The 27,282-nt window shown below is 40.4% G+C and overlaps 1 protein-coding gene across 2 annotated transcripts; it reads left to right on the top strand.

The window, feature by feature from the left end:
- Positions 1 to 27,272, top strand: FBXO7 (F-box protein 7). Of its 2 annotated transcripts, none has more exons than XM_033117615.1 (9): positions 1 to 1,043; positions 4,561 to 4,855; positions 8,787 to 9,014; positions 10,374 to 10,515; positions 13,205 to 13,288; positions 16,751 to 16,846; positions 18,625 to 18,801; positions 25,572 to 25,609; positions 26,603 to 27,271. In XM_033117615.1, the coding sequence occupies exons 1-9, from the start codon at positions 922 to 924 to the stop codon at positions 26,990 to 26,992; spliced, it is 1,572 nt and encodes a 523-aa protein (XP_032973506.1). In that variant the 5' UTR covers positions 1 to 921; the 3' UTR covers positions 26,993 to 27,271. The 2 variants fall into 2 exon arrangements, with proteins under 2 accessions (XP_032973506.1, XP_032973507.1); XM_033117616.1 differs by lacking the exon at positions 1 to 1,043 and adding an exon at positions 1,148 to 1,273 and having other exon boundaries at positions 4,713 to 4,855; positions 26,603 to 27,272.
- The last annotated feature ends 10 nt before the right edge of the window (positions 27,273 to 27,282 follow it).

The raw sequence follows: 27,282 nt of genomic DNA, 5'->3' as shown, positions 1-27,282 counted from the left end.
TTACACGGAGGTCCATGCGGTGAATAACTAACCTCTCCTGCCAACAGTCGTGAGTGAGCCATCTTGGGAGTAGATGCTCCAGTCCCACTCAACACTTCAGATGACTGCAAACTTGGCCTACATCTTGACTGTAATCTCATGAGGCCAAGTCAGAACCACCCTGCTAAGCCAGGCCCAAATTCCTCACCTGTAAAAACTATGGGGCAGTAAACACATGTGGTTTTCAGCTGTTAAGCTTTGGGGCGATTGCTATGCGGCAACAGGATACTAACACACTCTCCGACACACGTAGATCACTGATCACAAGCTGGTTCACATTTTGCTGTAACAGGAGCAAATGACCAGAGCCTGAACTCAACCTTAGGCTTCTCAGAGCAGATGCCGCAGGAACTGAGCGCCGCGGCAGAACTGGGCTAAGAACCAGGCACACCTTAACCTGGCGGAGAGGCGAGGTGTGTCGTCTGCAGCATCCCTCTCAGCGCTACCATTCTCCAGGTACACCTGGAAGGCATGGGCACAGCCAAGGCGTGCAAGAACCTCGCGTGACACCCGCAGCCCGCGGCAGGCTCGGCGCCTGCGCAGCGCGCTCCTCGAGCTCCCAGGTGGCGCCGTTGAGCGCCGAGTCATCGATCGTCAAGTTCCCGAGCACCCTGGCTCCGGGCAGGACGCCAGCCGCCCGCTCGCGGGGTGAGCTCCAGAGGGCGCCCTCAGGAGAGGGGCCGAGTGCTCCGCTTCAAGAGACCCGCCCGCAGCGCGGCCGCCGCGGCGGGGCCTTCTCCCCGTTACCCCTCAGCACCCCTCCAGCACCGGTAGTCGCCGTTTCGGCGCCGCCGCCGCTTGAGACGGGAGCTGTCCGGCCGCGCCGCCGTCACCGTCGCCACCTCCGGGTCCAGGCCCTTGGGCCCCGCCGCCGCCGCCGCCATGAAGCTGCGGGTGCGGCTTCAGAAGCAGACCTGGCCGCTGGAGATGCCCGAAACGGAGCCCACGCTGGGGCAGCTGCGTGAGCACTTGAGCGAGGCCCTGCTGCCCACCTGGGGGTACAGGTAAGCGGCTGCGGCGGGCGCACGGCGGAGAGGCGCTGGCGCGCCTCGGGCTGCGGGAGGCGTGCCGGCGGGCGCGGGCCTGGCCGTCACGTGCGGCGGGCAGTGGCCGCCGCGTCGCGGGTCTGACGCCCCGGGACTGTGACGCACACAGACCGGGCGGAGAGCGGCGCTGGGGTCCCGGCTCGCGGAGAACATGGCCCAGCGTCGCGGGGGCTCCGTGCCCCTCCAGGGTGAGCCGTCGCTTCCGTTCTGGCAGTAACAGAACCCAGGAGTAGGCTAGCACGCGACACCGTTCCGCCCTTTCCAATGTAAAGTTGGAAATTATGGATTTGGTTTGGGTTAAACCTTTCCAGGCTCTCAGGGGTTTAAATTCACCAACTCCAGCTGATGGGGTAGTTAGTTGAAAAGTTTGGGAAGTATTAGGAGGAGTTCGCAATCGGCCCTCCCTCCGAGGCCATCTGAAACTTGTGCCGCCGCTGTGAGGCTGCAGTAATCTTAAGACTCCATTGAACGTTTACGTGCCAGGCGCCGCGGTGCCCACTTTGACTTACCCGCCGCAAAGTTTTACAAAGTGCGGCGCGTCGGCGTGTCTCAAATCATATGATTATCCTGGGCGAGATGCTGCTTTTAGCTAAAACTAAGGCAAACGCAGGCCTTATGATGACTCTGGAGAGTTTGCAGTTTGGGAGCAGTGACATTAAGAAGTAAAGGATCAAATTCTGTTATTCATTTATGGGGCTGCAGATGAGGCTGCTTTGTTTCCACAGGGTATTTTCTGGGGACAATATTCTGGGAATAGAGGGGCAAAAGTAACGGTGGCCCTCTTCAAATACGGAGCTAGAAATTTGGAATTTTGTACTAAGGAAAGAATAAAAAAGATGTTCGCTGGGGTTTTTTAGGTGAATTCTTCACAAGAAAACCTTTGTTATTTAAGTGGCTCTTTTTATAAGACTTTTACAAACTAAAATTTTATTTTTAGGAAATTCAATAAAATGAGCCATATTATGAACTTCTCACCCATTCATTTTTCAGATTAAGGCATTATTACATTAAAAATAAGCCTCATTTTTTTTTCCAAATTACGAGAAATAAAAACAAAATGCGGTATTGACATAACCCCTTTAAACATTATATTAAGTGACATACCTATTGTTATTCCTTGGTGTTAAACCTAAGTTGTTTTGCATGCTGGCATCACTACCCTTCCACAATTTTTCAGAATTAACTTCTCTTTTTAAGGTATTTTAATCTACATGTGTATATATTTTGTTATTTAATTAGGCTCGAAAGCATGTGAAACCCAATGACGCTTTGTTTACCCAAGGGCCCCAGTTAGTTTCTCTTTCAGGTTTGTTTTTACCATTGAGGGTGGTTAACTGGAAAGAATATAAACTTCAGCTTGTGAAAGGAAATTCACTCTTCTGAAGTATGTTCATTTTATGATAAATGGTCAGTTTTAAAATGTCCATGTGACATTATTTTTAAAATGTCTTTGCTGAGCAAGTAGATCTGGGGTTGCCGTAAAATATTTTAAAAAATATTTTATTTCCTGATGAACAAGTTTCTTTTTCTTTTTTTCCCCCACAATTTCAGAAAACTTTTTTTTAAAGCCTCTCCTGGAAAACCATGTATTATTTTAGAAATAGCTCTTCCCTTTTTCTATAGGGAGGAAGGCTTGACATTTTTATTAAGCAGACAATTCTTTACTTTTTCTATAAATAGATATTTGAATGAACGTTGTATTAAAAAAAACACAACCTTTTGCTGTGACAAATGATCCATAAACACGTAGTTCATTTGAGGTGTTTCTCTTTTTTTCTACCAAAGTTGGGGTGGTATTTTTCTGGGCAGCTGGCAGATTTCAACATTTATCAAAGCGTTTGAAAATAGGAGCATGTAGCTACTTATTTTCTAATAAGCAGGAATAGTTTCTAAAACCTCAGTAATTTTTCAACCAAAGACACTCTAATTGGTAAGAAAAAATGTCTTTATAGGTGAAAGAAAAAACTGAATTTTTTTCAGCACTTTCGAAAATGCAGCTTTGTAAGAAAGAATAAACAGCATGATTTCCAAAGGACTTCATCCTTTCTCTTTTCAAAAAGTTAATGAAGTCAGCATTGCTGAGTGTAAATGTCTTATAAAATAGTCTACAATGGTTTGTTAATTATTCCTCACCACTGTGCGGTGGAGTGATGGTTATTCTTGCAAGGTCAGATAATCTGATTTGGAAAGGATGGGAGTTCATCGCTTCAGGGTAATTTGAGCTCTTAGCTTGTTTACCAGTGAGATTTTGGATTTGTGCTCTCTTCCATGTAAAAGACATCATAACTGGTCATCAGTAAGAAGGGTGAACTTGTACTTATCAGTAGGATGGATGAATTTGTACTCAGTCTTCTACATATACTCATCTAACTTTTTGTGATTATGAATATTCACTTAGGACATGGGTCTAGTATTTTGGAACCAACGTAAGCTAACCATCCTGTAAGGACGTTGATTAGATAACCCAGATTTCAGTCTCGTGTTGATCTTCCCAACTAATGTTAGTTTGCATTTATTTCACAAATACTTTTCTTTGCCAAGTGCTACAGATACAGCTTTGAACTAAACAGGCAAGATACCTGATCGTACAAAACTTAAGTTCTAGTGTGGGGGTGGGGAAGAGAGACAATAAATATATTTTCAAATAGTGGTATTGCAATAAAAATAAAACATGAGGATAGAATAGAGTGATGGAGGCTGGGTGGCAGGCATCTCTGAAAAGGTGACATTTGAGTTGAGACCTGAATGATGAGAAAGAGTCAGTCAGTCACTTGAAGACCTAGAAAAGCACGTGCAGAGACCCAAAGGCTGCAATGAAGTTGATCTGTTCTGAGGACGGATGGAAAGCTCATGTGAATAGAGAACAGTCAGTGAGAGGATGGATGGCACAAGATGGGTCACGTAGGAGAAGCAGGTCCCGGCCAAACGTGGGGCTTTGGATGCCCCATTAAGGATTCTATTCCAAGTTCAATTAGAAGCCATTGGAGGGTTTTCAGCAGAGGAATGATGGGATATAATTTATATTTTAAAAAGACTGTATTTCATTGAGTCTCAGTTGCTGTCACTCTTAAGACACGTTATATGTAACACTGAAGGAAACAATGCTGTCAATTAATTGAGCTGTGATATGTCATTGATTTTAAGTGAACATCCCTATTTCAAAGATGTCAAAATGTTAAAAAAGTGTATGTCTTAGAATTTATGAAAACATGGATTAATGATAGAGAATTTCTGTATCCTATCTCCCAGGCTAGAATTTTAGCCATTAAAAAATTTATAACCTAGGCATTTGGTGATAAGAATGAATCATTTTGATAGGTTTTCCAGAAACTTTAGCTTCCTTCTTATTTTTGTTTTGTTTTCATTACTTACTTTTTCTAGGGTCATACTATGTACCTTATATATGTTCCAAATGTATTATTGAGGATAATTGTAACAGGTAGCTCTTACCATCCTTATCCGTCTTTCTTGGCAGTTCTGATACCCGGTTTGCAATTACATTGAACAACAAGGATGCCCTCACTGGAGATGAAGAGACCTTGGCTTCATATGGGATTGTTTCTGGGGACTTGATATGTTTGATTCTGGAAGATGCCATTCCAGCACCTAACTTACCTTCATCCACAGATTCAGAGCATTCCTCACTCCAGAGTAATGACCAACCCTCTTTGGCCGCCAGCTCCCATCAGTCTCGCACACAGGATGAACAGCGGAGTGACTCATGCCGAGGAGAGGCAGCCCAGTCTGATGTCCGGAGTGTTGACAGTATGGTGGGTATTGATAGCAAGACAAGGTATGGGTCGTGAATAAATCATACACCCCAGTTGAGTTTTAGCCAGTCAGGATAATCGTCATCAGTAGATTGCTAAATGCAATCTAAACTGCTACCTGCCTGGGTCAGTATTGGGCTGGCATTCGGAAGAACCCAGGTTTTAGCACTTTGTTTTGTTTAGACGCTTACTCCTTCAGATAAGGTATCCCTTGGCTTCTATTGTTGCCTTTAAACTTAACGTTTCCAGCTTTGTTTCTGTGGTCGACTCCACTCATTAAGGCTACATATAAGTCCAATTATTTCCAAATGATCTGCAGGGCATGTATACCTGGATTTTAAAAATTGTTACCTCAGAGCTACATGCCAGCATAAATTTGAAAATATGTGCACTGATGTTCTCTTCCTCCCAAATCAGCCACCGTCTTTGTCTGTGGTACTAGTGTTTTCCTGAGCTTAAAACACTAGTCGAGTGATTTTTGGCTCCTTATATCCAGCCCCTTAACAAGCCCTGCCAGTTTTTCCTTCCCATTCCAAGCTTTCAGTGTCTGTTCTTCAGTCTGCTTAGGTTCATCTTCTTCCTACACGTTTTTGATTTTGTTGTTCTCTTGCTCTTTAGTTACTCTCTGTCATATTTTTGAATTGGAAAAGACCAAATATTTCCAGTTCAACCCTGTCGTGCTGCCGAGCTAGAAAATGTCCTTGTGTTGAAGGCTTTCTGAGACGTTGCCACACAGCCTTTGCAGGGCTACTTTCTGTTCTTCCCTCCTGTAAACTACCATCTCCTGTCAGATCAGACTCCGTATCATTTTCCCTCTGCCAGCCAACACATTCACGTGTCGCAAGTGCACGCGTGCGCACACACCCACCCCAGTGACCGCTCCCTGCCTTTGCTCTTGCTCTCACCCAGCCTGTAATCCACGACGTTTCCTCCCTCTCCTGTCTGTATCTATCTTCCAAGGCCCTGCCAACCACAGCCCAGTCATTTTCTTTAATTTCTCTTTGTTACCTTTATTGCCTTGTAAAGAGCTCATTTATTATCCCGCCTTTTGATCTCTTGTATGGCACAAGTGATCACTGTATCACTTAATACCAATATATATGCCATCTTGTTAATTGTTTTGTGTGTGTGTACTTGTCACTTCAGCTTATTTTTTTTTGTGGGCCTTAAACATGATTGTGTCTGTCGTGTCATTAGTATAGACAGATATTAGAAAGTACTTTTTAATAGGTTTGTAAATTATGAAAATCATCTATGTCCAGATTTTTAGTGATAGTATCCCGAGAAATTAAACAAGTTAAAAAAAGCTTTCATAAAGCTCAAATATTTTTATGATTTTTTAAAGAAATTATGTATTTCTGTGTTTCTGTTTTATAGAGATAAATGAGAGCCACATATTTAAATTACATTTCTGAATCTTTTTTGCTGATAGACTTATTCAGAGATTCTTGTAGAAAGGCCCATTCCCTTTACTTCTGTGTACTATTAAAATTGTCCAATAAAATGGAACTTTTCATAGTATATGTGATAGTTACTTTACTGGTTTCTTTTTGGAAAATTTTGAGAAATTAATATTGCCTCAAGGTAGTAATTTAAGTTCTAAAAGCATGGCATTTTGTATTCCAAGACTTTTATAGGGTGACTGTAAAATCTTAGTGTGGAAGCTGAGCTTGAAATCTCATAAATAATGCTCTAAGTACTTGAAACAATAGAGTCTGCTAATTAAATGTAGAGTGGAGCATTAGGTAGGAAAACAGATGGGCAAAACCTGGAACAATAGGAAAACTTTACTCTTGGAGTTAAGTGTAAATTAATTTTCTTATTATGTTTGGGAATTCATTTAATACCTGTTGAGTGTTTAATGGGAAACTGCATTTTAGTTATTTGTTCCAGTTGTTTGTAAAATGACATCTAACAAATGATCTATTCAGAGAGGCGGTGCTGAGCATTTTCTTTTTCCATTTCCACATTTGTGAAGAATGAGAAATATTTTTATCATATCAGAATGGCTCAGAATGTCAGTGGTTCTTATGGAGTGGGCGTAAGGTTTGATAAGCTCACCAGGGGATTCTGATGTCTTCCTCGTATGTCATTATCAGTTTACGGCAACGTTTTTTATGTTTTTTCCCCATGTACTCGCGTTCTCTCCCACATAACTGGCAGTCAGTAGTTAATGGCCAAGAGTTAGGCATAATCGATAGGTAAGAAGCAGAGAGCCAATACACTTTATAATTTAATTAGGTGTTAAGTGGTTTTAATAAGTAGTTTCCATTTGTTCAAAATATGGTGGAGTCTCCTTTTTAGGTAGCACGGATTGTCATTGGCCACTAGGTTTTAACAAGTGAATTTGGATCTTTTCCATAAGCCATCAGGGCTTAGATCCTCAGGGATTTTGGAAGAATAGCCTCATGCTGCCTTTGACTCATACTGTGTACTTTTAATTTCCTCTACCGCTTCTTTAGTGGAAATATGAACTTTAAAAAGAAGAAACGTGCTTTGCATTAAGAGTTGAGCACATGCTCAGGAAACACTTTTTGAGCAAAATTAATACAGGTAACTTAGTCTTACTGAAGGAGTGTATTAGCCTAAAAGCCCCAAACTGTGAGTCTGGTGGTCTTAGTTTATTTCAAATTTATATTAGCTGGTAACCTTGATTGTTTTTTAATCTGAGTCACAGCACGTATAAAACGACGACATCATGTGTCTTGCCTATTTTATAGCATTTTCATGTGGTACAAATGAGAAAACACTGAAAACAAAAACACGACATTGTAAGATATCCTTCTGCATTTGTTCAAGCATTTATTGAGTACCTACTAGGTGCCAGGTGCTGTACTGGGGTTACATAAATGGGTGACACGTAGTCTGTTCCTTTCTAAGCTTGTAGTCACGGTAGGATGTACGTGTGTAATTAGAAAAGTGCAATACAGTGTGATGCAGCCTGTAACCAAGGCCTTTCCAAGGCACAGTGGCACAGTCTGGGTTACCTTGTTGAAGAGGCGGGGATACTAGAGTGGGGAGGCAGGGGCTGGCAGAAAGTGAACTTTGTACCGAGTCCAGGATCCGGTGATGAAGGGCCTTGTATGCTGCGGAGTTTGGACTTTATTGCAGGCCTGCATTTCCCAGCGTGTCCTCTATGAAAAACTTGTTTCGTGAGATCATAAGTAAGTGTTAGGGGGATGCTGAATGTTGAGGGGGGATAGTGTTTCTTGGTTAAATGCTCTGTGCACTTATTATTGGACGTCTCAGAGCTTTATAATGACAAAACATGTTTTGTGAATATGGAGGGTAAGGCTAGGTGGCCACAGCACGCAGAGTTTTCCAGACTTATTGTAGACCTCTTTTTTTCCCCCGAGAACCTCTAGGGGTCACGTTTCAAGGCACAATTTAGGGAAATGCTACTGTCCTCATTGGGGGCACACTGGCAAGTTTTAAGCTGGGACATAGGACATAATTGGATTCTGGCAGCAGTGGTGGACTGTACTGGAAGACACGGAAGTGGAATCAGGATACCTGGGGAGGCTGTTGCTGAAAGTCAGGAGATAAATGATGAGCCTGAAGTACCATTGGAGCGTGCAGGGGCAGATGTTGGAGATATTTAGGAGATAGAGTCAGTGGGACTTCGAAGACTGATCAGATTGGGGGTGGATTTCGTTAGGTAGAAGGAGAAGTCTAGGACGATTTCCAGGTTTTCGGCGTATCGGCCAGAATGAATGGAGATTAAGAATTTGGGACGGAGGAGTAGGTTTATTTACATATTTATTATGTAGGCTACTTTACGTAGGAGGGCTCACTTCAGCATGCCCCATGTCTGAACCCAATAATGTGCTTTGGCTCTGAGCCCTAATCTCAGTTCACTTGAGGATACAGGTTATACCGTGTAAAAGTAAACGTCTTTCTAATGAATTCACTGTTTTGTTATCCTTTGCAGTCAGGGCCTAGTCAGAATTTTGAAGCCGAGTCAATTCAAGACATCGTGGACATGGAAGAAGGCGCGGGTTTCTGTCCCTCGGAACCCATGCTGTGCAGTGAAGCCGCGGAAGGGCAGGTGCCCCATTCCCTCGAGACCCTGTATCAGTCAGCTGACTGCTCCAGTCCCTGTGATGCCTTGATAGTGTCCATACATCTTCTCATGTTGGAGTCGGGTTACATACCTCAGGTGAGACGACAGGCAGGGAACCATCCTGTTAGGGTTTAAGTTTCCCATGGGGAAGGGGGTGCATCAGTAACCATCACTCGGATGCTGTGTCCTCTCGATTCCCTAGTAAATATGGTTGGCTATTGATTGTAAAGTGCTGAACACGGGGATGGGCACACAGCAGGCGGTCAGTAAATGTTCCCGTCCCTCTTTCCTTCTTTTTTCTCCCTCATTTGTTTTGTCAGTTTTTAGTTACTATTATAGAAGTGATGACAAGTCTGGTTGAAAAAAAAAAAAGACAAAAGATTATATATGATAATATGTAGATAAAATGTAGTCAGTGGGTGTGGATTGGGCATGCCTAGATAGGTGGCTCACTGGGTTATTTTTTTACATTAATGGCTCTATGAGTTGCCCGTGACTTACTAGGATTCAGTTAGGAAGATGGACATTGCTCTTACACTGTAGTTGCTTACCTTCATTCATTCGTTACCCATTTGATAAGTGTCTGCCAGTGTCAGGTGCAGTGCTTTGTCTCTGCTCTCGGGTTGCTTATAGAGTGGGAGAGAGACAAGAGTGGGAGAGAGACAGGTAGACAACCATTATACATATTGGTTAAATTCTAGGGGAGACTTACACATACATAGGATGCCAGAGATTCACAGAGGAGAGCATTTAGAGTTGAGTTTCTCAAACTTGAATGTGCCTGAGAATACCTGGGGATCTTACTAAAATGCAGATTCTATTTAGTAACTGTAGGGTGGAGCCTGGGATTCTGCGTATGCCCACACGGTAGCGATGGACTGTGTTACGAGTGACAGAATAATTCAGTGATCATGGAACTCCTGCAGCATGCATGCACCGAGCCAGGAATTAGGATATAATGACAGCCCTCTTTGTCGGAGTCCATAAGTGGGAGAGAAATAAGAGGAAAACTATAATGTATTATGATAAAGAACATATTAGAAGTATGTAACAGTAGAAATATGAACAGAATGGTAGGGGATAAAAGAGATGCAATGACAAACAGGAGTTTTTTGGAAAAAGGCTTCACAAAGGAAGTGCTATTTGAGCCGGGGTCTTGAATAACGGTATGGCTTTGTAGGCAGAGAAGTGAGTTTTTGAAGAGAGAAATCAGTCCCTAGCTCTGATGCTGTTTTATCTCTTTAAACAAAAATTTTGATGGAGAATAGTCTATTGTAACGTTCTTTCTATCAAAATTTTATTAATAGCAATATTAGTGATATGACAGATTTTATTAAGGGGGCCATATGGAAAGGATGCTTATTTCTAGACAAGTTAGGGGCTTCCTGGATTTTTAATCTTTTTGAGAGTAATACCTTTTTCCGTTATTTGTTTCCGTGTCATTTCATTCCCCAGGGGACGGAAGCCAAAGCTATGTCCATGCCAGAGAGCTGGAAGTCGGGTGGTGTGTATAAGCTGCAGTACACGCATCCGCTCTGCGAGGGCGGCGCTGCAGCTCTCACTTGTGTGCCTTTGGGAAACCTCGTCGTCATAAACGGTAATCTGGTGGCATGGGTATGGCTGTTGGTTTATGGGTACTTCATGTTTCTCTTCAAATGTTTTGGAGCCGCTTCATTGATTGGCTGTCATGATAATAGTTATGCGTCCTTCTCAACTTTGTTTAATCCCTAGACCATTGATAACATGAGTCTGAAAGGTTATAGAATACGGGTTGATGTTTAGGCCTGCGCTCTTGGGGCGCCATACTCTTTTGCTGTCTTAACCTTGTAATGTTTTTGCTCCAGGAGAATTGTAATAGGTGTGAGATGAGTTATTACATAAGAATTCTCTGAAGAATATTTTTTCTTTCTTTATGCCTGTGGATAGCTTTTTTATTTTTATTTTTTAACCAGGTTCTTAAACTATGAGGTGGTGAGGGAAGAGATGGAGCTGGGTCACTTTTTATTCAGTTTGGCCTCTCTGAACAGTGTAGAAATGCATAGAGACACTGCTAAGCATTGTGAAGCCTTAGAATGTGTGCGTTTTATTCCTCTACCCGCAAGAAAGTCACTGAATAGTTTCTTTTTCTTGTTCTCCTCTTTCATATTAAGAAATTTCACTGGGACAGCAATACTTCCCATTTTTGTAATTCATTTTAGCTCAGATGCCACCTACTGGTCCATACCAACCAACCACCAGTGGTCTTATGGAACAGTCTCATAGTCACACATTCTGCAGATGCAGCTGAGTGACTAGAACCTTTCATTTTCATTCCATTTTGATTTTTAAGGTTTATCCTTGTAGCTAGATCAGGCAGTATGGTAAGATTGGAATGGCTGCATTTTTCATTTTCAGTACAACTCATCTTTTATAGCAAAGGCAGGTGCTTTGGTGGCTCAGTGGTTTTCACCCTGTTCAGCAGCTGCTAGTTTGTGCTGAGATGGAAGCAAGAAGGAAGCTTAGTAGAACGAACCTGCTTCTGCTTACACTTTGAGCAGCAATGTGTTTGTTTCATTATCGAGGTCCCTTATAAGATTTTGTTTGAAAAATGATTTTTTCTGGTAAAATTTATTTTGAAAGCCACTGACTTACACTGTCTTGATCTTTGAAATAAAAGATAGTTCTTGGTCCCTTATTATGTAATTTCTGCTATTGCCTTTTAATCACTGGATTATTTGAAATGTTATTTGAAAGTCTTAAAATGTCAGTTTTAACAGCTTTGGTGGCATTCTGCCTTTGTCAGGACTTGAATATCTGATGGCATCAGGACCTAGCAATGTTTCTCCAACATTTCATCCCATTTAGCAAATGTAACTTTTAGTTGGGCGTTCTTACACGCGGAGGGTCAACAGTTTCTGCCTGCATCTAATCATTCTGCTACATTACATCATAACTTGCAGGGTTGAAGTTACCAAATAGTAAATGTGAGGTTGGAATTTTTGCCTCAATTTCATATATAAGCACTTGAACAACATGTGTAGAATAACCTCTATTTACTAGTTTCAGGACATTTAAAGAGAATGGCTGCTAAATATCTTGTGATTGCTCAGTGTCCGACATTTGTTCCTTTACGCTTCTTGGCAAATCAGCTACTGGCAGACTTCTGTGGCAGACAGCCATTCTCGGCTTGGTTCTCTGAAAAAGAGCAGTGTGTCTTTAAATCTGTCCTTCACCCAGGACATCCTGCTTGGTGCACGTGGGCATCCGCACATCACTGGCTCTTTCATGGCATGAGATGAAGTGTGCCTTTGTGCACCCTCTGGTAACATCACGGATATTGGTCTTTTGGGTCTAGAGGGAGATGATGCTGTGAAAACTAGCAGGATTCATTTAATAAACAAGGGAAGACTCATTGCCAAGGGTTAAATAAAAAATAAGTGGAGTTTTAGTGCCACTGTTAGAAATAATGATTTTATTGTGTTTAACTGTCTTCTATTAATCTTGTTGCATGTTCAATTCCTAATAAGCTGCTGTTGGTAATACTTAGTGGATCTTATATGAAGGTGCTTACTGTAGTGTTTTTTTTTTTTTTTTTTTTTAAGATTTTATTGGGGAAGGGGAACAGGACTTTACTGGGGAACAGTGTGTACTTCCAGGGCTTTTTTCCAAGTCAAGTTGTTGTCCTTTCAATCTTAGTTGTGGAGGGTGCAGCTCAGCTTCAAGTTGTCCTTTCAGTCTTAGTTGTGGAGGGGGCAGCTCAGCTCCAGGTCAAGTTGCCTTTTTCTAGTTGCGGGGGGCACAGCCCATCATCCCTTGTGGGAGTCGAACCGGCAACCTTTGTGGTAGAGAGGACACCCTCCAACCAACTGAGCCATCCGGGAGCTCAGCGGCAGCTCGGCTCAAGGTGCCGTGTTCAATCTTAGTTGCAGGGTGTGGAGCCCACCATCCCTTGTGGGACTCGAGGAATCGAACTGGCAACCTTGTGGTTGAGAGCCCACTGGCCCATGTGGGAATCGAACCCGCAGCCTTTGGAGTTAGGAGCATGGAGCTCTAACCGCCTGAGCTACCGGGCTGGCCCTTACTGTAGTTTTTTAAAGGTAGTATTTTAGAGTGATTTTTAATTTAATGAGATGGCAGGTTTACACTTTGGACTTTGCTGTGAGGGAAGGAAGCAAGCATAGAGCAGTTTGTTTTGTATAATATGTCTTTGTATATTGGGGTCAAGGAAATGCAACGCCATACTGAAAAATGAAGGCAATTGATGAAGTGACAAAATTGTTCATCATCTTTCTTTTGCTTGTTTACAGCTACACTAAAAATCAACAATGAGATTAAAAGTGTGAAAAGATTGCAGCTGCTGCCAGAATCTTTTATTTGCAAAGAGGAATCAGGTAATGTAACTATGATTTAACATTTGGGATGAAGCTCTGAGAGGGTCACTTTAAAAAAACTGAAAGGTAATGTTCAAAAGACTGAAAATTTCTGAATGAGATAAAAGCAAATTCAAAATAGTGTTGCAGAGTTTCTGTTTCTTTCCTGTTTTTCTTAGGAGCTTGGAATGCTGGATTATATTTACACTGCCAATATGTAATGACACCAATATGCAATTCATTGCACACTATTGATGCTTCATAATTTCTGAATTAATCTTTGCAGATTTTTCTGGCATTGCATTTAACCTGTATGGGGAGAATCTGTGTTTTGTGGAAACCATACAGTGCAGGTTCATTATGGAAGATGTTTGCTTAAACCTATATAAATTTGGTTGCTATTTGATGCAGGGTGGAACTTTATCAGAAGTTTGCATTCTAGGCAGTTTTGCTTATATTCTATAGAATTATTATTAGACACAAAGAAGACAAGTTTTCCTTTTTCCTTTTTCAGGTAAACCCAAAGGATGAGAGGCGGGTAGGTGGTGAAAGGAGAAGAGATGGGGTGGAGAGGGAACTGACATCTTGTAAGGGCTTGTTTTGATCCTTTACTGGTATTATTCCGTTTCACCCTCATAGTGAACTTCAGACGGATTTCAAGTCCAGATGGAGAGTGGTGTGGGGTAGTGGGAGATGGCAGGTAAAGGAGTGTCTTTTCAGGGAATTCCACCTAGATCTGGACCTAGAGACTTGTTAGTTCCCACCCATGAGAGACTGACTTACGTGAACTAAAACCCAAAGGAAAAGGAGCCATCAGAATATAGTTGACCTTTGAACAACGGAGGCTTTAGGGGTGCTGTCCCGCACCGCAGTCAGAAATCCACGTACACCTTTTGACTCCCCACAAACTTAACTAAAGTGTCCCTCAGTGTCCACGGAGGTTGGTTCTTGGGCCCCCACGGATAGCAGACTCCACGGAGGCTCCAGTCCCTTTTATAAAATGACGCACAATGTACACAGTCGGCCCTCCACATCCACGGATTCCCAGCTGTGGATCGAAAGCAGGATTTTCTATCTGCTCTTGGTTGACTCTGAGATGCAAAACCCAGGGACACGGGGGCTGGTTGTACATTTACTGACAAAATCTGCATGTAAGTGGCCCCGTGTGGTTCAGACCTGTGCTGTTTAAGGGGCAACTGTCCATACGAGTACGTATGTTGGTCTCTGACTATTTAATGTCATACTAGACTAGCGTTTCTTAACCTTTTTTCATTATTGATCCCCTACCGAGCCTCTGTACACATTTTTCCCCCCAATCATTCTCCACCATGAAATCGAATACGATAGATATACTGTATACTTATTTGTATACTGTGGCCCTTTGGAGACACACAAACCAATGTAATAACTAGGATTTCATTTTGTTTGTCCTCCAAGAACCAACTTTTGCCCTATTGGGGACAATATTGCCCCTGCTGAGAATTCACCACCTAGACTGATAAGCCTGTAACGATGGTTTTATCATCAGGACCAGAAAAACTTGCATTTCTTGGCTGCAACACTATCTCCATCTCCACGCTAGGGAGGACCTGGCAGTGGGGAGAAGAGATCGTCTACACTCTACTGCAGAGGAGGTGGTTATATGTCCATGTTATAGGTCAGGAAATAGGTCTGGGGGAGTTTAAATTACTTCTAACTTTTATCAGCTCTGTGACCTGGAAGTAATTTAAAATTTGGGGAAGTTTGGGATTAGAATGGATTTGAGTGCTAGGCCTGTTTCTAAAAACAACTTTTATAGGAATGTAGCTCAGATACGTATTCTTTATCTGGTTTCTGTTGAAAAGGAAAAAGGAAATGAAAGGGGAGGAAGAAAGTTAATACAGTTGTATTACAAGTTTATGGACCATAGTATGGAATATTTTTAATGTAGCACTTTTTGTGCTGGGCAAGAATGAGCTGCTCATTTGACAAATCCGTGTAAGTAATTTTCACTGTGGTTACAGCACCTAGGTTCTGTTATTTATGTTTCATTTATAAATTTCTCATTACTTTTATAATAGATCGCTGAAGGAAAAAATCTGTTTAAAGAAAATCAGTTTTTACACTTGAAAAAAGGCCATTAACCAAATTGATTTTTAAAATGTCTTGAAATTTGATTTCAACTCAAGATTGTAGTTCATACAACAAAGATTTTTGAGTTTAGCTGCACATCTTGTATTCATTATTGATCATGTTATAATGAGTATTTTATATTGTAGGTAGTGAAATACATAAATACGGAATGGGGAGGGAGCAAGCATAAATGATTACTGACATATACTAGGCACTGCGCAGAGAGCTTTGAATTCTAACCACCTTTTTTGGTGCCGTGGTTGGTGGTGTCTCCTTTCCATAGGTGTGGGTCAGAGGGTTCCATGTTGTACACTTGGTAAATATACAGCAAAACTGAAGAGGGGACGGCAGGTGCAATTTGATGGTGCCTCCCGTGTTGTAACGTACATAAGAGTCCCCTGGGAACCTTACTGCAGTGCAGGTTCTGATGAAGTCGGTCCGTGATGGGGCCTGAGATTCAATAGTTGTACACATTTCCCAGGTGATCAATTCAGTGATCCATGGACCACACGCTTTGAGTAGCAGTGTAGTGGCTAAAGTGAGTGCTTTGGAGTCAGACTTGGGTTTGTACCCTGCTCTGCCACTTACTATAAGGCCTCGGATGGGCTCTCTAAACCTTGTCCTATTTTTGCTTATTTATTTTTTAAATAAATTTTATTGGGGAACAGTGTGTTTCTCCAGGGCCCATCAGCTCCAAGTCACTGTCCTTCAATCTAGTTGTGGAGGGCGCAGCTCAGCTCCAAGTCCAGTCGCTGTTTTCAATCTTTAGTTGCAGGGGCGCAGCCCACCATCCCATGCAGGAATTGAACCGGCAACCTTGTTGAGAGCTTGCGCTCTAACCAACTGAGCCATCTGGCTGCCCAAAACCTTGTCCTATTTTTAAAGCCGGGATAATAGTATTTATCTCTTAGGGAGAACTGCTGATTCTAAAGTAAGCTTGGACAATGCCTGGCACAGTTGCTGATACATAGTCATCGTGTGATAAATACTATTATTCTACTAGGATCTAAGCTCCATGAGCACAGTTCTCCAGTATACCGCTGCCCAGAACAGATTGGTAGATACTCAGTGTGTCTTTGTTGTGTACGAATCTCACACCACAGCATTTCCTACTGTGATTGTAGCCTAGGAGCTGTATATGTTGGGTACAGCTTTAAATTTGCTATCATGGGGTTTTTTGCGCTACATCTAAGGTACAGTTTTCACAGTCACATACTATGTATTTCTTCTCCTAGAGACTTTGGTTCATGTCTTGTGGGAATTATTTGTGAAAATTTATTTACTGCTTTGATTTGGTTTGGCAGAAGTAGAAGACACCATTTCAAGTTTTTCCACTTGTGTTTTGATTTTTCATTTAAAAAAATATTCTAGGGGAAAACGTAGCCAAGATATACAAAGATCTTCAGAAGCTCTCTCGCCTTTTCAAAGACCAGCTGGTGTATCCTCTTCTGGCTTTTACCCGACAAGGTGAGCGATGATAAATTGTCATAGGTCAAATGGCTAGAAAGAGTAGTGAGTTTCTGGACTCTTGGGACTCTGACATATGACTCTTTCTTTTCTCCTAATGAAATTCTGCTCTTTTAAGACTAAGCTTAAATGTTAATTTCTTAAATGTTATTCACTTCCTCTTTGTATTTCCACAGCATTTTTGTACATAACCTTGACGGTAGCCCGTTTTTCAGGGTATCATAATTGTTGATACGATTTCTTTCCACCTAAGGTTATGAATTCCTTGAAATCAGGGAATATGTCTTATTCATTTTGTATGCTCAGGGCCTAGCAGAAGGTCTGGCTCACCATCAGTGTTCAATAAATACATAAATAAATGATGTAGAGCCTGTAAATTTGGCCTAAGTTTTTTTTTTAACAATGTTTATTGGGACGCTCTGCTATGCTATGTACTTTGGGTGTTCACGTGTTCCTATTTAATGCTAACAACTTTGAAGTGGATTTTATTCTCATTATAGGTGATGAAGCTAATTCAGTGAGGTTTATCATTGACTCAAGATCCATGTGTTAGGCAGCTTGCTCTTATTTGTGTTGTAGTAAATAGTACTTAAAAATCTCAGTTACTTCAAGCCAACATTTATTTCTCACTCGTGTACGTGCTGTGAGCAACTTAGCTTTGACTGAAGGAGTGGTTCTTTTCCAGAATGTGCTTTTCTTGTGGCAGAGGGTAAAGAGGGCCAGTGGCCCAGCCGTGTGTTGGTTCGTAAAGCTTTTGCTCAGAGATGATATGCCACTTGCGCTTGCCTTTCATTGGACAAAACAAGTCAAAAATGGCCAAGCCTGATGGTAGTGGGGTGTGGAAGTATAATTATAGGGTAGAAAATGATTGAGCATCGTAACCTACCATAATCCTTTAGCTGGTAAGTCATTTCAGGTTTATACAAATAGATGTGCGGCTTTTATTTGCTATCAGTATGTAGAGTAATAATATTTTAGGTCTCGAGTCGCATGGTGCCAAGGCTATTATTACCATAGTTTTCTTCTTTAGTCGGTAGTGAGGGGAGAGTATAATGCGAATTTTAAAGCCCTCGATTGGATTTTGATTATCTTTGCTAGTGGAGAATAGTATCACATGTATTCAAAGGAGCTAATAATCGAAAACTAATTTTTGACTTTGGAATGTATTATTATTATTTTTTTGGTTTTGTTTTTGAGTTTATCTAGCCCCCTTTTTTTTCAGCCTTCCTAATAGTAATTGCTAACACCAGAATGCTAATTGTGTGCCAGATGTTGTTCTAAGCACTTTATATGTATTAACACATTTAATTCTCAACTCAGGTAGGTAATATTATTAACCCATTTTACAGAGGAAGAAATTGAGTTAGACAGAGTTTAAGTAACTTGTCCAAAGGCACATGGCTAATAAATGGCAGCATTGGGAGCCAGTTATAAAAGCCATGAATATCCATTTTCTGTAGTTGAGTAGATAATTTTTTGTTGCATTGAAAACAAAAGAGGCCATTGGCTAATATTTAGAAATTGTCAGAGTTATTTATTTGATCTGTATTAAGTATTTGTCTTTTCATTAAAACATAAGGGACCAAGGGGCTTAGAGTTAGTAGTGGTAATGTAGCTAACCTGCTAAAAATTTGTCGTAGATGATGTGTGCTTGGATAATTCAGACTGCCATCGAATTTGTTACCTCTCTAGGAAGGCCCAAGTTGGCAACTTTAGAATCTGTGGGGAAAGCTGGATGTTCTTTTCTCAGTGATACCCTGTTCTTTTTTTCCTTTTAGCACTGAACCTACCGGATGTATTTGGGCTGGTGGTCCTTCCATTGGAGCTGAAACTACGGATCTTCCGGCTTTTGGATGTTCGTTCTGTCCTGTCTTTGTCTGCAGTTTGTCATGACCTGTTTATTGCGTCAAATGACCAACTTCTGTGGAGGTGTTTATACCTGCGGGATTTTCGAGGTGATTTCCATGATGTCATGTTAATAAGAGAAGGGCTCTTTCTTACTGAGGTCTTAATTCTTAATTACTCAGCTTGCCAAAAGATTTTAGTTATAGGCTTTTTAAAAAGAATTTCAAATTATCATAACATTGGCTTATTGTAAAGAGACTCTAAGCTTCCTAAGCCTTTGCTTATGTCCTGAAAACTCTCCTCATTCAATTTTGTGTTCTTTGCAACACAAATAGCCCCTTAGACTAAGTAGACTATTTCCGGATAGAAAAATGAAAGTGAGATAAGTTTATTCTCTTTCTGTAGACCATCCTCAGTATTGGATGTAGAAATCCGCTACATTTCTAACTACTTCCACGGTTGTGACCAGTGTACAGCTTGAGAGAGCCCTCCCCTGTGGCACGTTGCTAGGGAAGCTGTGTTTCTTTATGGTCACATTCAGGGTGACCTGGTCTTCATTGCAGCAGTGATGACAGAGGAACTTGGGGGATGAGGAGAAGTTATCCAAAATGTAAAAGAATTTCCAGATACAAGCTGGAAGCCTGATTGTGGAACTTCTTTTCTGCCACCACCATTTTACTACATATCAGTGTTTTTTTAAACTGTGGTTTGACCCAGGGTGGGTCATGAAATCAATTTAATGGGTCATTTTACAAAAAAGAAAAGTCAGATTGTATTTTATAGAATAGGAGTAGACTTGTATTTCAGTTATATATACATAGATATATACTGCGTTACGATGTCAAATGTTTGTGGTTCACATCAAAAAACTTTGAATGATGGTGCCATAAATGACAATATACCACCTTAGCAACTGTGAAAATCTATGGGGAGGTCCCCTTCCCTTTTTAAAGAATTACATAGACTCATTTGGATTGTTAAAAAATTTTTCTTCTTTCAAACTTCAAAATGTAAGAAGTGTGAATGACCTGGTTTTTCCTTTTCTTCCTTCTTGATTCCTAATGTCCCTGTACTACTTTATTTATACCCTTGAATGCAAAGTTTAAAAGGTTATTTTGTCCCAGGAGGCAGCAAATGTCATCTCAGAAATTGAAAAAACGTTATAGACAAAATGAAAAGACAAAATGACCAACATATATGGAAGACCCAACAACAACAAAAAATGCAGGCTATGATAAAAAATACCTGTAAAAGGAACTTTTTACTTGTATCAAGTTCAGGTTTAAAATACAGTCAGTCTCTCTCATTTCCAGATTGTGGTTCATAAGCTCTGTTTTGTAATCTGAGTGTTCAGATTTTATCATGAATTTCCCTGTTGATACAGTGTTATGGGGCTGGAGCTTTTTTTGTGTGTATGTATGTGTCTCCATTTTTTTTTTTTTTTAAAGTTTATTGGGGCGACAGTCGTTAGTAAAGTTATATAGATTTCAGGTGTACAATTCTGCAATACATTATCTATATCTCACATTGTGTGTTCACTACCCAGAGTCAGTTCTCCTTCCATCACCATATATTACCCTCTTCTAGAGCCCCCCACCCCCCTTACTCTCTGGTAACCCCTAAACTATTGTCTGTGTCTATGAGTTTTTGTTCCTTCATTTGTTTGTCTTGTTCTTTTGTTGTTTTCAGTTTCATATACGACATATCAGTGAAATCACATGGTTCTCTACTTTTCCTGTCTGAATTATTTCGCTTAGCATTATAATCTCAAGATCCATCCATGTTGTCACAAATGGTCCTATTTCATCTTTTCTTACTGCCGAATAGTATTCCATTGTGTATATATACCACAACTTCTTTATCCATTCATCTATCGAGGGACATTTTGGTTGTTTCCATGTCTTGGCCACCGTAAATAAAGCTGCAATGAACATTGGAACACACATATGTTTTTATGGATAAATGTTTTCAGATTTTTTGGGTAGGTACCCAGGAGAGGGATTACTGGTCATATGGTAATTCTGTTCTTAATTTTTTGAGGAACCTCCACACTGCCTTCCATGGCGGCTGCACAAATCTGCATTCCCACCAACAGTGTATGAGGGCTCCTTTTTCTCCACAGCTTCTCCAACACTTGTTATTATTTGTCTTGTTGATGATAGCCATTCTGACTGCAGTGAGGTGATATCTCATTGTGGTTTTTATTTGCATTTCTCTGAAGATTAGTGATGTTGAGCATTTTTTCATGTCTATTTGCCATTCGTATGTCCTCTTTGGAGAAATGTCTCTTCAGGTCCTCTGCCCATTTTTCAGTTGGGTTGTTTGTTTTTTTGTTGTTGAGTTGCATGAGTTCCTTGTATATTTTGGATGTTAGCCCCTTATCAGAGGCCCTGTCTGCAAAAATCTTCTCCCATTCAGTTGGTTGCCTCTTTATTTTGTCGATGGTTTCTTTTGCTGTGCAGAAGCTTTTAAGTTTGGTATAGTCCCATTCATTTAGCTTTTACGTCCGTTGCCTTTGGAGTCAAATTCATAAAATGCTCTTTGAACCCAAGGTCCATAAGTTTAGTACCTATGTTTTCTTCTATGCAGTTTATTGTTTCAGGTCTTATGCTTAGGTCTTTGATCCATTTTGAATTAATTTTGGTACATGGTGACAGATAGCAGTCCAGTTTTATTCTTTTGCACGTGGCTTTCCAGTTCTCCCAGCACCATTTATTGAAGAGGCTGTCTTTTCTCCATTGTGTATTTTTGGCTTCTTTGTCAAAAATTATCTGTCCATATTTATGTGGGTTTATTTCCGGGTTCTCAATTCTATTCCATTGATCTGTGTGTCTGTTTTTCTGCCAATACCATGCTGTTTTGATTATTGTTGCCCTGTAGTACAAGCTAAAGTCAGGGAGTATGATACCTCCAGCATTGTTCTTTTTTCTTAGGATTGCTTTGGCTCTTTGAGGTCTTTTGTGGTTCCATACAAATCTGATGATTTTTTGTTCTATTTCTTTAAAAAATGCCATTGAGATTTTATGGGGATTGCATTAAATCTGTATATTGCTTTGGGTAATATGGCCATTTTAACTGTTGATTTTTCCAATCCATGAGCACGGAATGTCTTTCCATTTCTTTCTGTCTTCTTCAATTTCTTTTAAAAATGTCTTACAGTTTTCAGCATATAGGTCTTTCACATCCTTGGTTAAGTTTATGCCTAGGTATTTTATTCTTTTTGTTACAATTGCAAAAGGAATTTTTTTTTTAATTTTTCTCAGATTTCATTGTTAGTATATAGGAATGCAATGGACTTTTTGTACATTGATTTTGTAGCTGGCAACTTTACTGTATTCATTTATTGTTTCTAATAGCTTTTTGGTGGAGTCTTTAGGGTTTTCTGTATATAGCATCATGTCATCTGCAGAGAGTGACAATTTAACTTCTTCATTCCCAATTTGGATGCCTTTTATTTCTTTCTCTTGCCTGATTGCTCTGGCTAGGACTTCCAATGGTGTGTTGAAAAGCAGAGGTGACAGGGGCAGCCCTGTCGTGTTCCTGAACGTAGAGCAAAGGGCTTCAGTTTTTCACCGTTAATTATGAGATTAGCTGAGGGCTTGTCATATATGGCCTTTATTATATTAAGGTATTTTCCTTCTATACCTATTTCATTAAGTGTTTTAACCATAAATGGATGTTGTATCTTGTCAAACGCTTTTTCTGCATCAATTGATACAATCATATGGTTTTTGTCCTTTATTTTGTTTATGTGGTGTATCACATTGATGGATTTGCGTATGTTGAACCATCCTTGTGCCCCTGGGATGAACCCCACTTGGTCGTGATGAATAATCTTTTTAATGCATTGTTGCATTCGATTTGCTAGAATTTTGTTTAGGATTTTTGCATCTGTATTCATCAGAGATATTGGTCTGTAGTTTTCTTTTTTTGTGTTATCTTTACCAGGTTTTGGTATCAGGGTAATGTTGGCCTCATAAAATGAGTTAGGGAGTACTGTCTCTTCTTCAATTTTTTGGAAGAGTTTGAGTAGGACAGGTATTAGGTCCTCTTTGAAGGTTTGGTAGAATTCACTAGTGAAGCCATCTGGTCCCAGACTTTTGCTTTTTGGAAGGTTTCAGATGACATGATTCAATTTCTTTACTGTTGATTGGTCTATTTAGATTTTCTAGTTCTTCGTCATTCAGCCTAGGAAGGCTGTATGTTTCTAAGAACTCGTCCATTTCTTCTAGGTTATTGAATTTGGTGGCATATAGTCCTTCATAGTATTCTTGGATGATCCTTTGTATTTCTATGGCATCTGTGATAACATTTCATTTCTGATTTTGTTTATTAGTGTCTTTTTCTCTTTTTATCTTAGTGAGCCTAGCCAAGGGTTTGTCAATTTTATTAATCTTTTCACAGAACCAGCTCTTTGTCACATTACTTTTTTCTATTGTCTTTTTGTTCTTTATTTCATTTAGTTCTGCTCTGAGTTTTATTATTTCCTTTCTTCTGCTGACCTTGGTTTTCATTTGTTCTTCTCTTCTAGTTCTTTAAGGTGTAACGTGAGGTTATTTATCTGGGATTTTTCTTGTTTTTTGAGATAGGCCTGTCATGATAAAAATTTCCCTATTAAAACTGCTTTCGCTGTGTCCCAAAAATTTTGGTAGGATGTATTTTCATTCTCATTTGTTTCTATGTATCTTTTGATCTCTCCTATTTCTTCTTTGACCCGGTCGTTCTTTAAAAGTATGTTGTTGAATCTCCACATATTTGTGGTTTTACCTGCTTTCTTTTGGCAGTTGATATCCAATTTCAAAGCCTTGTGATAAGAGAATATGCTTGGTATGATTTCAATCTTCTTAAATTTGCTGAGGCTAGTTTTGTGTCCCAATATATGGTCTATCCTTAAGAATGTTCCGTGTACACTAGAAAAAAATGTATAGTCCATTGTTCTAGGATGAAGTGCTCTATAAATGTCAATTGTGTCCATTTCATCTAATGTCCTTTGGAGCTGCTATTTCTTTATTTTCTGTTTGGATGATCTATCCATAGCTGTCAATGATGTATTTAGGTCCCCTACTATAATTGTGTTTTGGTCAGTGTCTCCCTTTAGTTCTGTTAGTAGTTGCTGGGTATATTTCGGGGCATCAATATTGATGAGTGTTATGTCTTCTTGTTGTATGGTCCCCTTTACCATTATGAAATGTCCATCTTTGTCTCTTGTTACCTTTTCACCCTGAAGTCTGTTTCATCTGATATCAGTATGGCTACACCTGATTTTCTCTGGGTACCATTTGCTTGGAGTGTCAATTTCCACCCTTTCGCTTTGAGTCTATGTTTGTCCTTGTAGCTGAGATGTGTCTCTTGGAGGCAGCATATAATTGGGTTTAGTTTTTTGATCCAATCTGCTACTCTGTGCCTTTTTATTGTTGAGTTCAGTCCATTTATATTTAGGGTGATTATTAATATGTGAGGATTTCCTGTCATTCTATCTTTGGTTTTCTGGTAAGACTGTGTCTCCATTGTTTCTTTGCCTTTTTTTGTTGTCTGTCATTTCTGTGTGGTGGTATTCTATGATTTTTCCCTCTGTTTCTTTTATTACGTTATACATTTCAGTTCTGGATTTTTTTTGAGTGGTTACCCTTAAGTTTATGTAAAAGAAAATTTCGCATTGAGAGTATTCCATTTTCTTCAGCATGCTTACCCTCTCCATTTACATATTCCGGTTCAGGTCTTTACTCTCCCCCCTTTTATGTTTTGGTTGCCACAAATTATCCCTATTTTGCTGGTCGAATAGCCTCCTTCAGTATTTCTTCTAGTGCAGGTTGTGTGTTAGAAAATTCCCTCAGCTTCTGTATGTCTGAAAAGGTCTTTATTCTTCCTTCATATCTAAAGGATATCTTTGCTGGATATATTATTCTTGGCTCATAATTTCTCTCTTTCAATAGTTTGAATATTTGATTCCACCCCCTCCTGGCTTGTATAGTTTCTGCTGAAAAATCTGATGATAATCTAATGGGCTTTCCTTTCTAGGTTACCGTCTTCTTTTCCCTGGCTGCCTTGAGGATTCTTTCTTTGTCGTTAATTTTTGACAGTTTCAATACAGTGTTCTTTGGAGAAGGCCTGTTGGGGTTGAGGTAATTAGGTGTTCTATTTGCTTCTTGGATTCGAGGATCCAGTTCTGTCCACAAGTTTGGAAAGTTCTCGTCGACTATTGGTTTGAATATACTCTGTTCCCCTCTGTCTTTCTTCTCCTTCTGATATGGGGCTGGAGCGTTTATAAATTTTTCTTCCATGTCAGGGTAATAACTTCCAGAGAGGACACCACTATCTTTTATCCAAACTTCTTTAGACTTAAAGTTGAAGGGGTTCTTCTTTCTTCATTTCACGTATTTCAAGTTAATAAATACATTAAAAAATACTTAGTTATGGTCATACGTCTAAGAGTCGAGTCATTCATAGCATGGTTGAGAGAAAACCCAATTATGAAAGAAAACCTCAGGTCAGCTTGACCTCCAGTAATGACCATGGGCTGTACGACAGACACTCATGGGTCATCACCCAGTTTAATGTAACCTGAGACTTGGGGTTAGAAGCAGCTGACACACCCAGATGAAATTAGAGGGAGAAAATGAAGTGTGGGACATTAGTACCGGAGACAGCAGCCATGTAGCCCTCTGTATCCCTGAAAGCATCGCTGCATTGAATTCCCATGAAGCACAGAGCAGTGACGACTGCCCTCAGGCATCGAGGGAGGATGAGTTAGGTTCAGATGATCCAGTGTGTGTGAAACATGTGAGTCCTGTTCCTTTTTGTGCCTAATGAAGAAGCTTCAGTTTCCTTAATGCTGGATGAATGAAGTATTTTTAAATCTCTATATTTTTTTCTTTTATAGATGGTACTGGCAGAGGTCGAGACACAGATTGGAAAGAAGTAGGTGTTTTTAAATATCAAGGCTAATATTCATAGCACAGAAATAACTAGTGAATTAATACACGAAGGGTATATTTCTACTTTTATTATAATGTAATGAAATCTGTTTTCATTAAGTTTATTGCTAATTTTCAGTAAATGAAAATGTTTTCAACTTTTGACTCAGACTCAGTCCTTATTTCTTGTGATTACACAGGAAAAAAAATCTTAACACAGTGATTGTTTTTAACTTTTACTTGATATAAAACATTCTCTTTCTTCTGTTGCAAAAAAATTGTTGAAGTGAATTGTTTTTGTGCTGGAGTAGTCTTCAGCTATTCAGCTAGTTAGAATAGTACATTATGAAAAGAATAAATGACGTTATATTTTTTGCGGATGCCTACTGTAAAATACATTGGTAGGATTGAGAAAAACTTGGGATGAAGGACTAGAGAATAATAAAATTCAATGAAAGTCTTTAAATATGTTCAAAATAAGTGCCATCCTCTAAAATAGACATCTACTTTTTGTTGTTTAAATTGAGATCCATTAGGGACATATTGTAAGTTGAAAAAGTGAATTTAAATGATGTCCCCTGCCCTAATACCTTAACTTTATATTTTGTGGCATATTTTCAACAAATATTTTAATTTTCTAGTTTCAGAAAAGGCTGACTTAAAATTGCGTATCAGCTTGAGCGCTCTAGGTTGCAGTCTTGCAAGCACACGTCACTCAGCTGTCCCTCCCTCCTTTGGGCAGACTGCTGCTCCGTGCTGGCACAATTGCTCAGCTGCAGTGTGTTAGTGTCGAGTTTATTTGGCATGGTATTCAGAGACTCTGCCTTAGTCCCTGCTTAAAGACACTGGTAAAATCTCTCTTCTGGGCACCAGTTTCTTTGTCTGTCTGCCTCAGTAGCGGGATGGGGAAAGAAAAGTATAGGTCTGTACAATGAAAGCAAATTGGAACTTTGGGGAGACATCCCAGTCACCAGATCTTGTTCTTGTTTTCCTACAGCTGTACAAGAAGAAGCACAAACAAAGGAAAGAAGCTCAGAGAGGGCGGCACGTGATCTTCCCGCCGTTGTCACCCCACCCCATTCCATTTTATCCCAACCCCTTGCACCCTAGGCCTTTTCCTCCTAGCTCTCTCCTTCCTCCAGGAATTATTGGTGGTGAATATGATGAAAGACTAACACTTCCCTATGTTGGGGACCCAATCAATTCACTCATCCCAGGACCTGGGGAGGCACCGAGCCAGTTCCCTCCACTCAGACCACGTTTTGATCCGATTGGCCCATTTCCAGGACCTAACCCCATCCTGCCAGGGCGAGGTGGCCCCAATGACAGATTTCCCTTAAGACCCAGCAGGGGTCGGCCAACTGACAGCCGGCTACCATTCATGTGACTGATTTGTCATCTCACTTCTGGAGCTTGTTTGCCTTTGCTTTTTAAACCTACAGGTGTCATCCTGTCGGGGTGCTCATCGCCAGTGTTCTCTGATTGCAGTGCTGATAGGGGTCCGCACAGAAGCCTTGCAGTAAATGCCTATTTTAAACCCCAGGCTGGAAGGGTCGTGGGAGCAGGTGGTTACTGACGTCCCCCCTCTGAATTCCCCTCTAGGATGAAGGTTGTTCACTGATAATGTTCTGCATCAGATTAAAAAAAAAAGTTACATGTAAATTTCATGGCAGTCGT

This window comes from Rhinolophus ferrumequinum, chromosome 10 (assembly GCF_004115265.2).
Source record: "Rhinolophus ferrumequinum isolate MPI-CBG mRhiFer1 chromosome 10, mRhiFer1_v1.p, whole genome shotgun sequence".
Taxonomy (NCBI): domain Eukaryota; kingdom Metazoa; phylum Chordata; class Mammalia; order Chiroptera; family Rhinolophidae; genus Rhinolophus; species Rhinolophus ferrumequinum.
This window is presented reverse-complemented; position numbering and strand designations above follow the sequence as displayed.